This window comes from Pagrus pagrus, assembly GCF_965226575.1.
Source record: "Pagrus pagrus genome assembly, chromosome: 20".
Taxonomy (NCBI): Eukaryota; Metazoa; Chordata; class Actinopteri; order Spariformes; family Sparidae; genus Pagrus; species Pagrus pagrus.
The window spans coordinates 10,348,484-10,365,346 of NC_140207.1; the positions used below are offsets into that span (position 1 = coordinate 10,348,484).

The window sequence follows — 16,863 nt, forward strand, 5'->3', positions numbered from 1 at the left end:
ATCACACACCACAGTTTACAAATTAAAACTGACAACGATATGAGCTCGAGAGAAGTTGATGCGTTAAACTCGCTTTAATATTAAGCACGTCACACACTGGATGATCAACACGTCTCCTGCTCAATGGCAGCAGACGGAGGCAATATACAGCAGCGGCAGAAGATTAGCACAGAGATTAAAAAAAAGGGAAACTGATGTCTTTGTCACAGTGTAGACATTAGAATGATGTCTCTTATCTTATGCTGTAAATATTAAATGCCAGTATACGTGATGTGGTTAGAGATGTGCTACCAATAAAATAAAGTTTCCTACAAACTTCCCACAAAGCTCCGGTTCAGGGACATCAGTGTTCATGGAAATTAATTTTGAACATTAGCTGAAGTCCTCCTGCAGAAAATAGATGAGATTATACCATGGATATGTTTATATAATACAGAGTCAGTACATTCAAAATAACAGCACAGTCCATCGAGCATATAGGCTGCTGATGTTGCATTATACTATCATAGCAATGATCATTGACATGCTACAAATACAGTATATTTCAATGAAATCTGTGCAAATGTTCCTCTTTTAATTAGCTATGCAAAATGATGTATTGTACACATACTATGATACTGTACAGATGGCAGAATAAACTGTATTTGACAATGTGCACAACAGCTACTTGAAGTTTTCTCTACAGTAACAGCATGAGTATTTCAATAGCCATAAACAGCAGGCGCGATGCATTTACACACCATGAACTGAACAACTTATCGAACTGGACACAACTCCAGAGTCAAAGCCGAAAGAGAGCCCTCTGTCAAATTTTAAAAGCACATTCAAGTCCAGGATTTTCACTTCAGACGTCTTTCAGTGATGAACTTTCTCTGAGCGCAACCTTTTTGTTCGCTTGTTTACCTCGAAGTCCGACATGAGTCAGTTCTCTCACACTGTGGTCACCCCTTCGCGGAGGTGGAAAGGGTTTTGGCACATGTCTGCTGTCAGTGATTCATGCAGCTACCACCGACACGCTAACTGCATACATGAAGCGCTGTTGGACCCCATTTAGTCGTCATTACTCGGTTCGTTTTCCACTGCTGCAATCATTTGTTATCCTGGACTGTTAAAGGCACATTTGGCAGTAGAAAAAATTAAAGGTGGAAATGACCTCAATAAATAAGAGTTGAGAAAGGCGTAAACAAAATGTAAAACACTGATTTAGCTCATGCATTTTGGTCAGCGGCCTTAAGCTTAAAAACAAACTATCCCAATTCTTTTGTACTGAATGACTAATGATAGTCAAACGAGTCATTTCATGGGGGTTGTATCGATAACAAAAAAAATCAAAAGTCTGGCGCTCCTCCTTTAATTCCCATCCAGTCTCATCCCACCTGTTCTGTAGTAGCATCTTAAAAATGTTCCACCATCTTTAAAACTCCTTCCTCTTGTGCTGTGTTCGTATCTTGCTTGAAATATTGGCTACACTGCTACATTGCCTACCACGACTACCGGAGGTACTGCTCCGTTGGTCCGTTTCCATCATCTATTAGAAAATGTGCAGAAATGTGAACGAATCAGACAGAAGGTGTTGAGCATAAATGAGCCTTTAAGCACAAAAAAGACTTATTTTCTATTATCCTCATATTTTGGGTGAAAATAACTTTGCTCAGGCTCGTAACTTACGTAACTAACTCACGTCACGTAACGGAAGTGTGGTAAGTATTTCAGTCACTTCACATAAAGTTAGGTCATGTTGTTGTTCTGACATAACGTAACTTCAAATCAAATCGCTCTTGATTCTTGGTCACAATTGGGATGCAAAGTCCAGTGTATGACCAATCCAACCACCAGTTTGGTTTGTCCCTTCTGGGCTACTGTAGAAACATGGCGCTGCAACATGACAGACTCTGTGGAAGAGGACCGGCTCCGTCTGTAGATATAAAAGCTACCGAAAACATGATTGCTATTTTCTGGTATAATATTTTATCAAATTTCTGCCGATAGATCCTCCTAAATCCTGAACACTGGACCTTTGACAACAATACTATATGAAATTTTGGCATTATATTCTTGTATCATACATCGCTAATGATCAGCTCTTTCTTTATAAAAAGGCTCTTTAGCAGGACAAGGGATGGTTCGACAATAAGACAAACATTAATTACTTTTGGTCTTTTTTCCTGCTTAAAATAAATAATAAATACACAATCTTTATAAGAACTTCCACGTGGAAAATAATGAATCAAAGGTTTTGATCAGACAGCAGGCAAATCAGGTTTATCGCTCCGATCAGATTTTTTAAGACAGACTGCCAGCAATATTACTCGCAAGTGATCAGATTGGATTTTTGTGTCCAGACATCACCAACATATCCGCATGAACGAACGCTACGAGCGCTGGTGACGTGGCTTTCCCACATGGCAGCTCAGTAAACAAAGATCCATCACCTCGTTCTCCAAAACATCAGCTGTCGAGTCGCGGAGCAGACAATTTATTTCAGCGTGACTCCACCGACTGTTGTTCCCTGTGATGTCTTCCATACCGCACTGCTATTAGCCGCTCCGATGCACCTCTGTGACTCTGGATTTGACGTTGGCATTGTGTGACATGTTGCAAGTGACTCAAAATAAATTTGACATAAGCAGCCAGAACGTCTGTACTGAGCCGCATTTGTAGAAAATAACCTCAACCCCCATTTCACGTGTTTTTTTGCTGTCCACGCCTACAATCGATCTGGACCTGCCAAAAAAATGGATTTGTGCGGGCAGTCTGAACATAGACAAAATGACGAAACCATAGCAAAGGGGAAGAGGATAAAGTAATTGTCATGTAGAGGAGCTTGACGATTTTGATTCTATGGATTTAAGATGAAATTTACAAGGTGTTGCTTTGATTTGATCTCAGAAATGAAATCATATCGGTGTTGGCACTGGTTAAACCCCAGGTGATAATGAAAATAAGTCAAGTCTCTTATTCTACATTGCTGATGTGACATGGGTTAGGCCCAGGTCATGCGAGTCTTCCTTTCCAATGTGGGAAATCGAAGACAGTTCCACTGCTAGTCATGTGGGCTTTCTAGTCCCGTCATGGTTCTCCAGGGGAACAGCGGCCTCCCGCACAGAGCTGGGCGCCTTCTTGCTCCCCGTCACCTTCTCCCCCTTCAGTCTGGCCGAGAGGCAGAAGTCTTTGAAGCAGCGTTTGAAGTTCTCATCCAGGAAGGCGTAGAGGACGGGGTTGAGGCTGCTGTTTGTGTAGCCCAGAGCCACGCAGAAGAAATAGGCGGCCATGATGGCGGTGGTTTCGGGGATGCTCACCAGCGCCTTGACCAGGATGAAAATGTGAATGGGCGTCCAGCAGACCACGAACACGGCCACCACGACCACCACAAGCCGCGTGATCCGCCGCAGGTTGCGGTCCTTCTCCCGCGAGCCGGACAACATTCGGACGCTCTTCAGCCTCAGGACCATGAGGGAGTAGCACACGGTGATGATGAGCACAGGCACGACGAAGGCAAAGACAAACACGCAGACCTTCATCAGCGTGTCCCAGTACACGTAGGGCTCCGGGAACTGTAAGGCACACTCAGTTATGTCTGCAGGAGCACAGGGAGAGAGGGAGGGAAGGGTTATGAATTAAGCAAGTGCACTTGTGCTTTATCATAAATAAAATTCCACTCTGGGCCTTTCTGCTTTCAATTTAGCGAGCCGTTATGGGCGAGCTTATCTGCATATTTTGCTCTAAACTCTTTTTCTTACATCATCTATATTCAGGAAGGACGGTGCATGATGTGTGGCTAATAGAAAACTCTGCCCTGATAGACTTGATAGAGCATATTTCTGCTCTTAAAATATTACCCTTTAAGTGTAAAATATTGGCTGAAGCTTTTCAACCTGGACAGGAGGATGAAAGCACTTCCTCACCGCTCTTCGTCTGGGTGCCACCCAGAATGAAAGCAGGTATCCCGGCGGCCGACGACAGGATCCAGATGCACACATTGATCATCTTGGCCTTGATGGGTGTGCGGAAGTCCAGGGCTTTCACCGGGTGGCACACGGCCACGTAGCGATCCACGCTCATCATGGTGAGAGTGAAGATGCTGGTGAACATGTTGTAGTAGTCGATGGAGATGAAGACCTTGCACACCACCTCGCCGAAGGGCCAGGTGTTCAGCAGGTAGTCCGTGCTCTGGAAGGGCATCGTGGTGGTGACAAGGGCGTCGGCGAGGGCTAAGTTGAAAATGTAAATATTGGTGGCTGTCTTCATCTTTGTGTACCTGTTGATAAACATGCAGAACACAAGGTTGTCCTGTAACAGCGAGGAGGCTAGTTGTGACCAGAGATGACCGTTCATCCAGACTGAAGACCTTCTTGGTTCATAATGAATTAAACATGGTCCATTAGAACACACTGCATCCTTGAATCCGTAATGTAATTTTTCTGACTCACGCTTCATTGTTATGTATAGTATGCTGCTGATAGCAGGGCACACATAATCACTCGTTTCACTTCATTAAATTATAATAGAATTAAAGCAGTATATGATGACTTTTGCTAAGTAAGTTTAATTTAAAATTGAATTCAAAGCGTTAATTTTAACCTGTAGCAACGCCTACTGAATGAAGCGTTGAGATTAGAGGTGTTTTTTAGCTTTCCCTTTTGTTCATGATAAATATATCTTAATTGTAAAAAACAATAACACAGTTGATGCCACACATGTTCCTCAATCCACTGCCAGCACCAGGCTGATAATCATCTGATGTCATTTAAATTGAATTTGTGCGTCTGACTCATTTCCTTGGTGCAGCTATAAATGATCACAAAACAAACCTATATAATGTTTCTTTCCATGGATGAAACATTTGTGTGAAGTCACAGGCCACCATTCGCACTATTGTTCGGGGGTCGTCAGATGGTTGTGGATGTTATTTTTGTTACATTACATTGAATATACAAGTGAATTAATGTCACTGGTTACATGCTGGTATTCCGACATCCCAAAATTCCGACTTCCCAAAATTCCGACTTCCCAAAATTCCGACATACCGCCATTCCGACATGTCACCATTCCAACATACCACTATTCCAACATGCGAACGTCCCGGCATTCCGACAAAGTTTCAACGTAACCCTAACCCTTTTAAAAGATGTGTCGGAATGGCAAGACATTTAAAAAATAAATAAATACCACCATTCTGACCTTAGGAGGCAAAAAAATGTCGGAATGATGGGACATTTCATTAAAGGTTTGAGTGTTGCCATTCCGACTATTAGGGCCTAATGTCGGAATGGCGTTATGTCGGAATGGCGTTATGTCGGAATGGCGATTGCCTCCCAATTTCCCTTAATAGATGTGTGTTTGTGAGAGTCAGTGTGTGTGTGTGTGTGTGTGTGCACGTGAGTTCTGGGGCACCAAATTGCACAAAATGCCAATTTCTACATAATGTTGCTTTAAAGAAATAGTTTGACATTTTGGGAAATAGACTAATTCACTTTGTTGCCGAGAGTATGATGACAAGATTGACTATTTATATGACTGTATGTTATATTCAAAGCTTAGCATTAGCTTAGCTTAGCATAAACGGAAACAGGGGGAAACAGCTAGCTTGATTATGTCTAAAGGTCAACAAAATCCAACCAGCACCTCTAAAGCTCACTTACTGTAATTTCTATCTTTTTTTTGTTCAATCATGTAAAAATGACACGTGGTTTTAAGCTAGCAGGCTGCTAGCTGTAGCTTCTTACTGAACTAACACGCATGAGAGTTGTGTCAATCTCCTCATCTAACTCTTAATAGAAAAGCAAATGTGTAATGACTGTTCCTTTAAACAAGCATTATTAGACGTTTTTGGTGACGGGAAACATGACTCAAGTTGTTTTGTTAGCAGACAGTTGGCTAAAGCATCATTAGCATTCATTTAGCCAAACATTTACTCTCCTTTTAGCACTGTTTCGCTGTCCTCCATCCCCTGAGGCAAATATTTTGCCTTCGCTGTTTAACACTCTCACTCTCACCAGCTAGTCGCTAACTTTGCTAACTTGCTAACAAAACATAAACCAAAACAATGAGCTGAAAGACACTAAACTGGAACTGTACGTCTAGGTTATAATTATCTGTGAGCGACACCTTTCACATCACATGTAGACATTTGATCTGTTGTTAATATAAAAATAGTGATCGGAGCGGCTTTAAGAGTACAAACAGTGCCCATTGAAAGCCATAAAGGATGTCAGGTACTTGTGCTACTACTAGCATTACGTCTAATGTGTGGCCTACTGACAAGTGTAATTTCAGATACTCGTTTACACTAAATCAACACAAAAACCTCTTTTATACTGCAGCTGAATCGTCCTCCACGGAGCCGCTAAACAGCCAAACGTACAGTATTTTCTGCAACTGTAGTGCTGAAATTGGCTTCTGGCGACAGGCGACGCAATCAATCTGATTTGAGGTAATTGTTGTCTATGGACCAAAGCATTCTGGATGGCACTGCTGCATTTCACATGACATCAGGGGAGATTTGTTGCTCTCGCGCGCCATAAATAACGCCCAATGAGGTGCAAGCAGGCTATCAGCTTGATAAAGCACCACTGGTTTCAACTCTGATTAATATCATGCCCACAACTGGGAGAGATTTATAGAAAATTGTTATTATATTTTGGACGTCTGGAGGGTTACTAGATTCATAAAATGAGCCACTTTAAAGGTTTCAGCACTTCAGGATCAATACTTTACACATTAAACGTTGAATTGGAGATGACAGCATTCATCTGAACCTTTTCTCTGTCTAAATGCATCTTGGACTCTTGTGACTTAATAGCTATAAAACTAGTACATTTAGATGCTGCCTCATTCATTTACATGCACATTAACACTTTGGATGAGCCGTGTAAGTGGGATTTAGTGCAATTTGCCTTATTTATATAAAGGATTTGTATCCACAGAACATCAAAGACCAAATGCAGGCATTAAAGAGAATGACATAGACCAGATGGCCTAAAGGTTACTGTCAGTGCCAGTGCCTTCTCCTCCAGTAATAACATTTACAGTGACAGTAGAGAAACACATTGCTCTGCCTGGACCTCTGTCTTTCTTTCTTTTTCTGAAAACATTTGGCACAATTAGGCTTCCATACAAACCAAGATTAGATCCATCTAATTAGTGTTATCTTTTAATGATGCTTTAAGGTCAAAAAACAGTTAATCACCACAACATATTGCTATAAAAGCCTCTTGCATAGTGTTTGCATGGTTTTCATGGTAAAAATAGGAGAAAAGAAATGTATTTTATTTAACTCCTAAGTGACTTTACCTGATGATCACATACATGACGAGGCAGTTGCCCAGCAAGCCGACCACAAACACCACAGAGTAGACTGCAGTGATGATGGGGATGATGGGAGACATGCCCTCCTGCTCCCAGCTATCATCGTGGGTCACATTGCGGCTGTCTGCGTATCCGGACACCCAGGCTGAAGAATTCACCGGACAGTCGTCCAGCAGCGTGGAGAGGCACTTAGTGTCTTCTTTGAAAATCTCAACCGGAGTGCTCTCCATGTTGACACCTGTTTAGTTAGGTTGAAATGAGACTTTAAAGCGGACACACGGGGGGGGGGGGGAATGCGCATATGGGAATCAGTGAGGGAAATACGATGGCATCGAGCCAGAAATACGCACGAGAAAATTCATTTTAATCCTTATTAAAATGAGAAATACTCGTCATCACCTTACTGTAAAACCATGACAGCTGTATAAACTTCACGTAGGCTCCGGAGCCACTTGTAGATCATGCAAAACACAGTGGGGAAATAAACACACAGCCTCTCAGGAACGAAAGCGCGCACGGTAAACGCATCACTGTGATTTGAAGCACGCAGGTTACTCACCTTGATCAACCCGAATCAGCGGACGCAGCCTGTGAAGTATATGAGTTTTTTAAAAAACGTATCCTCCCGGTTGTAATTCAGGTGGTTTTGTCGTCTTGGTGAAGGTTACAGCGCGTCAAAGTTTGGGGATGCTTCTGCGCGCCTGGAGAGGAGCAGCAGCGGCTTTGCGGAGACTCGTGCACACGCGCTGATGGGGAGGTGGCGCGCAGTCAGGCTAGACACAAACACACACACACACACACACACACACACACACACACCCTAGATATGTAACCATCACCCAAAATATGAGATGACAGAGTGATGACAATGACCTGCAGGCGGGCGCAGCTTCCTATCGTATGTCACAGCGCAGTAAAAACTGTTGAGCTTCATGAACCGAGACATCCCCGATCTGAAAATGTATAGAGGGTTAACCCCTAACACTTAACAATGAGGTGCACAAAAATGTGAGTATAGATACTAAGGACAGAGTAAGAAATGAATCAGGAACGACTTTATAGTTAATTAATGAGTAACACCTGAATAACTGTGATTCGAGGACTATATAGTAGATAATGATGAGTTACTAGAGAATAGATACTAACGAATCATTAGGTAATGATTAGTTCATAAATATCTGAGTGGCAAGATAATTCAATAATTACTAATACTGAGTAGTTACCATGTAGACTCATTAATTACTAATTACTTAATCATTAGTTACTCTTTTCGTGCCCTAGGGTCAAGTGAAACATTTTACTGTTTAGCTACCAAGTAGACTCATTAACTCTAATTAAGTCATCATTAATTACTGTTTTTTGCCCCCTCAAGATAATTAAGTAGTTCCGAAGTCGACTCCCTATTTACTAATTACTTAATCATTAGTTACTCTTTCGTGTCCCCTGAAGTCAAGTGAAATATACTAATAATTAGTTACCAAGTAGACTCCCTAATTACTTAATCATTAGTGGAGGCACAAAAAATAACTAATTAGTAAGTAATTAGTAATTAAAAAGTCTACATGGCAGCTACTCAGTATTATATTACACTTGACTTGAGGAGGCACAAAAACAGTACCTTATGATTAAGTACGTTGTATTTAATGACGCTACTTGTTCATACTACTCAGTATGATGTTTCAAGTATTTAGTAATTACAATAAAAATCCCATAATATATTATCTCCCAGTCTGTTCTCTAGTAACTCATTCTCTACTAATTAGTCCTCGAATCACAGTTCTTCACAAATGACTCACTAACATTCCTTTAACTATAAAGTCATCATTTCTTATTCGCTCATTAGCAGCTACTCACAGTCTTGGACCTCGTTATAAAGTGTTACCAGTTTATCCGCAATAAAATAGTAATGATATCATTTATTTGTCCACTTGTGATGTAAAAAAATCTAAAAATATAGTTAGAGTCACATTCCCTGGAGGCAACGAGAATACATTTCCTGGTGTAAATTTCCTCAATGTCTGCATGTTCTCTCTGTCAAACTGAAAACAGGAGGAGGTAGAGTGGAGGTTAAGGCAGGAGAGATGGATTTGGTAGTATTCAGCGCCGGGTGGTGGGGTCATAACCATCTTGCTGGACACAGCACTGCACATTTTGCAGTATTTCTGCAGTCCTCAGGGACGGGAAAGGGAGTTGATATATGACCAAGATCCACTGAGGGCAGGGTTCAAACCAACCAACCAGGAAGCAAGACGACCCATCATTTCACCTTCAAAGTCAATTTAAAAAGTAAAAGTTGAAACACTTCAGTTGTATTATTTTAAAAACTTAATGCTGATTGAACTGTGGAGATCTGAGGAGCAACGCACACATTTTGTTCAAGGGAGCATTTTTACTCTAATAAAAGCAGAAAAATATCTTTATTTACCTACTGTACAGTGTTTCTTTAAGCTCTGAAGCCGCTCCAAGCCTGATGTAGCCTTTGAGCTCATTTCTCTTTCCTGTGCCAAGAAACGGCTCTCATTTATCCTGCAATACTGGCCCCACAGGCTGTTAGCGAACTGAGTATTATTATAGCCAGTGAAGTATGTTGGATGGCAGAGTTACACAAATGTGTGGAGAGCATCTGTCTCCAGCTAAATCCTGACACTAGTGTTTGCAGTCCCTCTGTAGCAGCTCGGGAAAATACTGTTTTATCTGCTTGATGCTTCGTGATTTTATTTTCTGATGACATGTGTAGTAAGTATAATGCACACTTTTTGTGAAAAATGTTTAAATATGATGTATTTTAATGTGCAAATGGTGTTGACAGACCTTTATAAATGGCTCTAATCCTCCCAAATCCCCTGGAAAAAGTTACAAGTGAGATTCCCGGCCAGTTATCATGTCATGATTCAGTGTCTCGTTCTTGTTTTCTTTTATTTTGATATGTTACGCCCACTGTCTTTATTCAATGTCTTCTTGTTTTTCCTGTTTTATTTTGATATTATGCCCTCATGTGTCACTTCTTGCTTTTCAGTTCCTCCTGTGGGCTTTTTCCCTCCCAGTGTTTTTCCGCTCGTTTCCACACCTGTTCCTCTTCCCTCCTCACTCCACCTGTTCCCGATCCCCTCGTTAGTGTGTCTGAGTATACAGTCTTTGTTCTCCCTCATGTGTTGGTCAGTTCGTTCTGTGATGTTCCCTGTTACTCCATCATTCCTCCGTGTTCTGTGTTGTTAATTGTTACTCTGTCTTGGTCCGTCTTCCCCTGTGTTGCCTCCCAGCATTTCTTCCAAGTGTTTCCTCCAGTGTTTCCTCGTGCCTCCCGTTTTGGTATGTTTCTGAGTTTGGTTTCTTGTTTCTCGTTTGATTTGAACTTTTGTACTTTGTTTTTGGTCCTAGTGACTCATTTCTGGTTTGTATAGATTTCTTGTGTTTTGTGTTTTCAGCTTTATTTTATTAAAGCTCACTTTTGGTTCCCCTATTTCCTGCCTCCTGTGTGTTGTCTGCGTCTGGGTCTTCACCTCGTCTAACATAGTGTAACATAGAGTTCACATTTTTAAGCAAACCTCAGGCAGACTTCCAGCCGTGTGTGGGGTGTTTTAATGAGACCATGGGACATTTACAGCAATTTGTGGCGACCAAAACAGGTATTTCAAGTCAAAACATGATCTTTTCCTGATGCTTACCAAGTGCTTAGAGCCTTAACCTTGAGCCAGACCATAAGCACAGTGTTTTTCTATTTAACCTAAAGAAAATTTAATTTGCAACATTAAACAAATCTAAAGTTTCAACATATCTGTGGTTTGCAGAAAACGTACATTACCAGCATTTGAAATTAAAGTTGGATAACAAGACCTTTTTGGCAAACAAAAGGACTTTATCTTTATTCATCTAGAGCGCATATAACATACAACATCAAATATTTTCTTATTGATGTCAGGAAAACACCCATTATTACGACCAATACTGATGATTGTTGTTCAGCAGCGACCTGCAGGCAAAGGAGGGCGTCAGGTAAAGTAGTACAAACAGCGAGAGTTTGCATTATGAGTGGGTTTGGGCAGACAGATGGGATATACAAACAGAGGACTTTCATCCAGGAGACTGCTGATGTTAAGTTATGTCAAGTACGTAAAATCGGTTTGTTCATAACTAAATTTAGTTAGCTTTTGTAGTTACTTTTTCATCCAAGCGATGATGTTCTCCTAAACATAATCAAGTAGTTTTCTCACCTAAACCTGCTTTATGGTAATTTCTGTATTTTGTCACCATTTTTAAATGGTCAAGCCGTGTTGTGAGTTCCCACTTCAACACATTTCCAGATATCGGATTTAAAAAAGGTCAGAAGAAAAGAGAAAACTGTTTGTTTTTGCAATTACCAGTAATCATTACTTTCAGCCATTCAGCAGCGAGGAAATATGACAAATGTCAACAAGGGTTAATTTTTCATCACCTTATTGGAAGCTAGATTTTATATTTTCATCATCATCTGCTCTTTTAGAAGCTTATTTATTATATTTCATGACATTATATCACATTAGTCAGTTGTATTAAGGGTAACAAACCTTAAAGCTGCATTGCCTCCAGGGCTCCATGACTTAAAATACTTACCAATGTTTAGATTTGATGCATTAGGGCAGTGTGCTTTACAGTTATATTTATACAAAGCAGTATAAATGTTACGCAACAGTGACTTACAGTGCATCTTAATATGACTCATCCTCTACATGTCATCGTTCAGCAAAGTAACCGATCCTCTACAGTGAACCTAATGTCTGACGATATAAAAAGGTCTCATTTGCTGCTTCCTCAAGGCCATCAGGACGCCCTGGATCTGTGAGCTTCTGTCAGTAATTATGGAGAATATGAGGAGAAAAAAACCAATGAAAAGTCAAAAGTCATTACAGCAGCAAGAAAATCTTTTGAACAGTTTTGCTGCCGACTCAAACAAAGTAATGAATGAGCTCGTTTGTGCTCCGGGTTTCTGCTTCCTTTGAATTTCTTTGTCGGTGCAGCGATCAGGTCAATTACTTAGAGCTCAAGTTATTCATGTTAAGGACATGGAAAAGTATCCATACATATATATATGTTATATTAACCCTAATCGTTTTGAATGTTGGGAATCGTCTCTCGTCTTGATTCGATGTTGTCTCTTGTCTTTGCTTAGAATCGGTTATGACTGCAACTTCGAACATGAGCCAGAGTAAACATGCAGCAAGTTTAGCCTTCAGCGAGAGACCGGAGAAATAATCTTTAAACGTTAATTAGAAAACTTTGTTTTGGTGTGACAGCTCAACATTTTCAATCTCCTGGCTCCACGACATCATTACTTCATTTGTCTTCCATGGCGTTGTTAGTTTTACGTCCCACATTCACAGAACTGCACAGTACAGCGTTACAGCAGCCTCTGTGTCCCTTTTGAGGGGAGGGAAATGAATCTTTCAAATCTTTCCTTCACCTAGTGCATGCTGGGAGGGGCGACAGCTCTGAATAGACTAAGGTGGTATGAAAAATGTATTGAATGAAGGAGGACGAATCTGTGAAGTGAGATGAAGGAAAGAAACTTGTACATTACATCACATTCAGTCTGGAGTTAAATGAGTTAGTATTGAATAATGGGCTGTATACAAACAGTAGCATTGAGCTGAAGTGTAGATTATTTTAGAATTAGATTAAGCAAAGGTCCCAGCTGTCATTACACAGGTTGACTATTGAACCAGAACTGAACTAATCAGATTGAGTCTTGATTGAACAACACTTGACTGAGCTGCTCCAAAAGAAAATTCAGTTGCTACAAAATAAAACAAGTCTGCAGCCGCGCTAGCAGCTCTTTCTCAGGTCAGCTATGTGTGAGAAGCAGCATTTCAAATGTTTTATTTACTCTCGACCACTACATGGTGGTGTGCAGTACAAACACAAAACAAACCCACGATACAATAGTAAACAACCAGAGGAGATTCCCAGCACAAGCCAAGTTGTTTTAAGAGAGGCAGTCCGGAATAAGAGTATAAGGTTAATCATAGACGGATGACTAAGTATTTTGGCAAATATTATCAACGAGACTTGTGTTTTTACACACAGCAAAACATGATATTCATCCCCCAGGCCGAAAAACAAAACCTTTTATTCCTTCTTTCTTTGTATCTTCCTGTTATTAGCAGACATACAACCCCTGTAATGGGATTAAACATAGAGGAACTCCTTCTGTCAAGTAGAAAACATCTGTCAGAATGGACCGTAAACATGGTTAAAAGTAGGCCTAGAGTAGCTCAACACACACAAACCCATATCTTTATTTTTCTCTATCTCACGCACACACAGTTTCCCGTAAGAAACTGTAACCCTTTTTTGTTGTTGTTGCATTTCAAGCAAATATTATTGTTTTTCCAATTACATGCGCAGATTTCAGACTTGAATAATGTTCCCATCAGAGACAAATATCACGCTGCACCTGAGGAGAACATTAGTGCTCAGACATTTCTCAACGCAAGACTGAGAGCACTTAACTCAATAATATCTCGCCGGGAACAAATCTTAAAATGTCAATAAAAGAAATAATATTCCTGACATAAAAAATGCTGAGTGAAGTTTGTGAAGAATGAGTAACACAGACCTCAGTCAGCATCAGTCATTCCTCGTGTCCTCTGTCCGCCTCCCTCCGCTGTCGCTGAGGTGATTAACTGTCCGGAGGAGGAGGAGCCGGTTTTACGAGAACGATGCCAAACTTTACAATTCATGGCAAACTGAGCGAAACAGTGTGACGACATACACACACCTTTTGTTTTAGCCTGTTGGTGACAATTTGCTATTGGCTGAGCTAGCTTGAATGAGACTGCAGACGGAGCAGATCGAAAATATTGCTTCTGGTGGAGAAATCGGGACATCTCCTGCCATGTTTGTGGCAACCAAAGCAAATATTCTAAGCCAAAACATGATGTTTTCCTGATCCTAAAGTGTTTCTTGTGCCTAAACCTAACCGGATCACAAGCACAGTGTTGTCTCAATATAAAATAGACAACCAAACCGAGAAACATACATTACCAACATTTATTCTGCCGATTGGTTTGATTTATTCTGTTTGATTTAATCTACTGTAGCCCTCTGCTGTAATATCTGCACACATCTGTCCAGAGACGACTTGCAGAGCAGTGGTTTGATAAAAAGACCTTCGTTCAAGCTCTGTACCGGCAAACATCCTGCTACCTCCAGCACCTTGGCTCTTTAACTGGCCCTGACCTCTGACTCCCGGTGCAGAGGAGCAGGCTCAAGAGGATTTCAGCACAAGAATCAATACATCACATACATATCCCAATACAATCCCCTCCTTTCCTCCACACAGACTAATAATCTGCTGAGCTTAACGAAAAATACTTGTCGGTATCTGAACAGACACAAATCTTACAGTCTTTGTGAGTATTTAAAGTGTTTATCCACAGTGAGGGATTAAACAGATTTAGAGGAAGATTACAGTGAAAGTCTGTGGCTGTGCTCACCAACAAACAGCATCTGATGGTGATGACTCGTTCTATCTTTAGAGCGAGTACAGAAACGTGGCATTAATAGCACAAATGTTTTGATGCTTTGGTCAGCACCACTCCATAAAAGGTAAGTGCCACCATCCTACAATATCTCCACTTCACATATTCTTAAAATAAACACAGCGCAGCAGAGATTGTGTTTAACCATCTACATCTCCGTCCTAATTGCTGCTTTCTGCACGAATGCTTCATCTTATTGATATTTTTAAGCCAAGAGCCAGGACTCAACTGTCTGAAACAAATTGATCCAGTTCTGACAGGAGGGATAGTTGATCTAGTTGTTTGTTAATGTTCACCATTGACAGTGGCGTTCACAGTTTGCTCATAATTTGCAGCCTTGGTGAAGACATGTGGGAGGCCGGTGGAGAATACTTCGCAGGCCTGAATGGACAGATGGACGCCATTACATGTTTGCGCTTCGTTTCGCCCGCGCAGAAATGTGAGTGGGTCATAGAGGAATCTTGGATCTAATTTAAGTACAGTCCTTCACGTTATGTAAGCAGATCGATTTGGAATTAAAAACCGGAAATGCAAGGAAAAAAAATGTAATTACAAAAAGTCAAAGTCACTCAAAGTCTGTCCGAAGTGTATTGCTTTGCTTGTTTATGTTCCTGGCCCACAAACCTTCCTCATTTTGGTTTAATCAAACCTCACCATGCTTGTTTTTCTCACACATAATTACATATTCTTCATAATTAAAACAGGAACAACTTGTTATGCCCAGCTTGTTCAGGTGCCTACAAAAGACGCAAGGTCCACACAGCAAACATTAGGTAAACAAGAAATGTATTGCATATCAACTGCCAGTTGTCTTACAGAGGTGAGGCTCCAAACAGGTGAGGCCAATCCCTCAATAAGGTAGAGGGACCTTCTTCCTTTTTCCAACCTGTGACTGTATTTTGTTCTTGATTTCTTTTCTAAATCACCAGGAAGACTAATAGAGGTCATGACCACTTGACGCCTGGTGATACATCAGCTCTGTCCCTCGTGTGTGAATTGTGTGGAGTGAATAAGCATCTACCTACAAAGCTTCAACTGGTAACATGAGGCAGAGCAGCAGAGATGGAAAATGGGTAGATTCAGAGGAGAGAGCAGCTACTTCAGGCTGCAGGTTTTCACTGCAGGATTCGTGCAGTATAAGTGGGAAACTGAGTGTGTTGTTCTGCTGTTGCGAGTTAAAGAGTTCCTCCTCTGAGGAGATAGTAATGCATTTTTGTGTTATTGGGAAAAATACTCTACCATCCCAGAAGACGAAATTAAAGTCACAGAGGAGGACCCTGATGACAAATTGTGTCTCGCAAGCTGTGTTCTTCAGTCTGAGTCATTCACTCAAACGCTGATCTGGCATCGAGTGCACTGAAATATAACAGAGTTTTCCTCCAAAACTTGTGTTACAGAATTTGAATGCATGTCTCTTTGATTCAACTTGTTAATCAGTGTGTTGAATTTGCTTAACACACCAGTATGTCCTGTTTGTTTACCAAAAGGACACACGAATCTGCCAAAGACTGGTCCATTATCATCCTGTAGGGGTTCGGATAAGCAAGGACTTGCAAGCAAGGAGTCCTCATAATCAAAATACAACCCCATCAACCAGAATTCTTGACTTGCATGGACTTGCAGGACATATGTGTGTCCAAGTGGCAAATCCTTCTAGCTGCTGTAATAATCAGACAAGATGACAGCAAAGCAAGAAGTCAGGTGACGGTGATATAGAGCTACATCGTCCACGTGGAGAGGAGGTCAGGGTGGATGTATGTGTCAACAAACACAGGAGATCAGTGTTCACTTCTTACTAGCTACTGACAGTCAACGTTGTCTCTTGTAACCGTGACTTTGGTCATCCCTTAAAGGTCCACTTTGTAAGAAAGTCATTTTTTGGCCTAAACCAAAGCAAACCTTTCTAATAGCATCACATTTCAACATTGATTTGATTTGGTTTAGAAAGACAGACAAATAAAGGCATCAGATCAGAAAACTCTTATATGTAGTTATCAAAGCGGCAGTTAATTTAGTTGTATAAGCTGAAGGACTTGTT

The 16,863-nt window shown here is 41.0% G+C and overlaps 1 protein-coding gene across 1 annotated transcript; it reads right to left on the reverse strand.

The window, feature by feature from the left end:
* Positions 1–2,700: 2,700 nt before the first annotated feature.
* Positions 2,701–8,048, reverse strand: LOC311249433 (delta-type opioid receptor-like). The gene is made up of 4 exons (XM_084340454.1): positions 7,868–8,048; positions 7,294–7,546; positions 3,906–4,258; positions 2,701–3,577 (listed from the first exon to the last, which is right to left on the reverse strand). The coding sequence occupies exons 2-4, from the start codon at positions 7,536–7,538 to the stop codon at positions 3,048–3,050; spliced, it is 1,128 nt and encodes a 375-aa protein (XP_084196580.1). The 5' UTR covers positions 7,539–7,546; positions 7,868–8,048; the 3' UTR covers positions 2,701–3,047.
* Between the last annotated feature and the right edge of the window lie 8,815 nt (positions 8,049–16,863).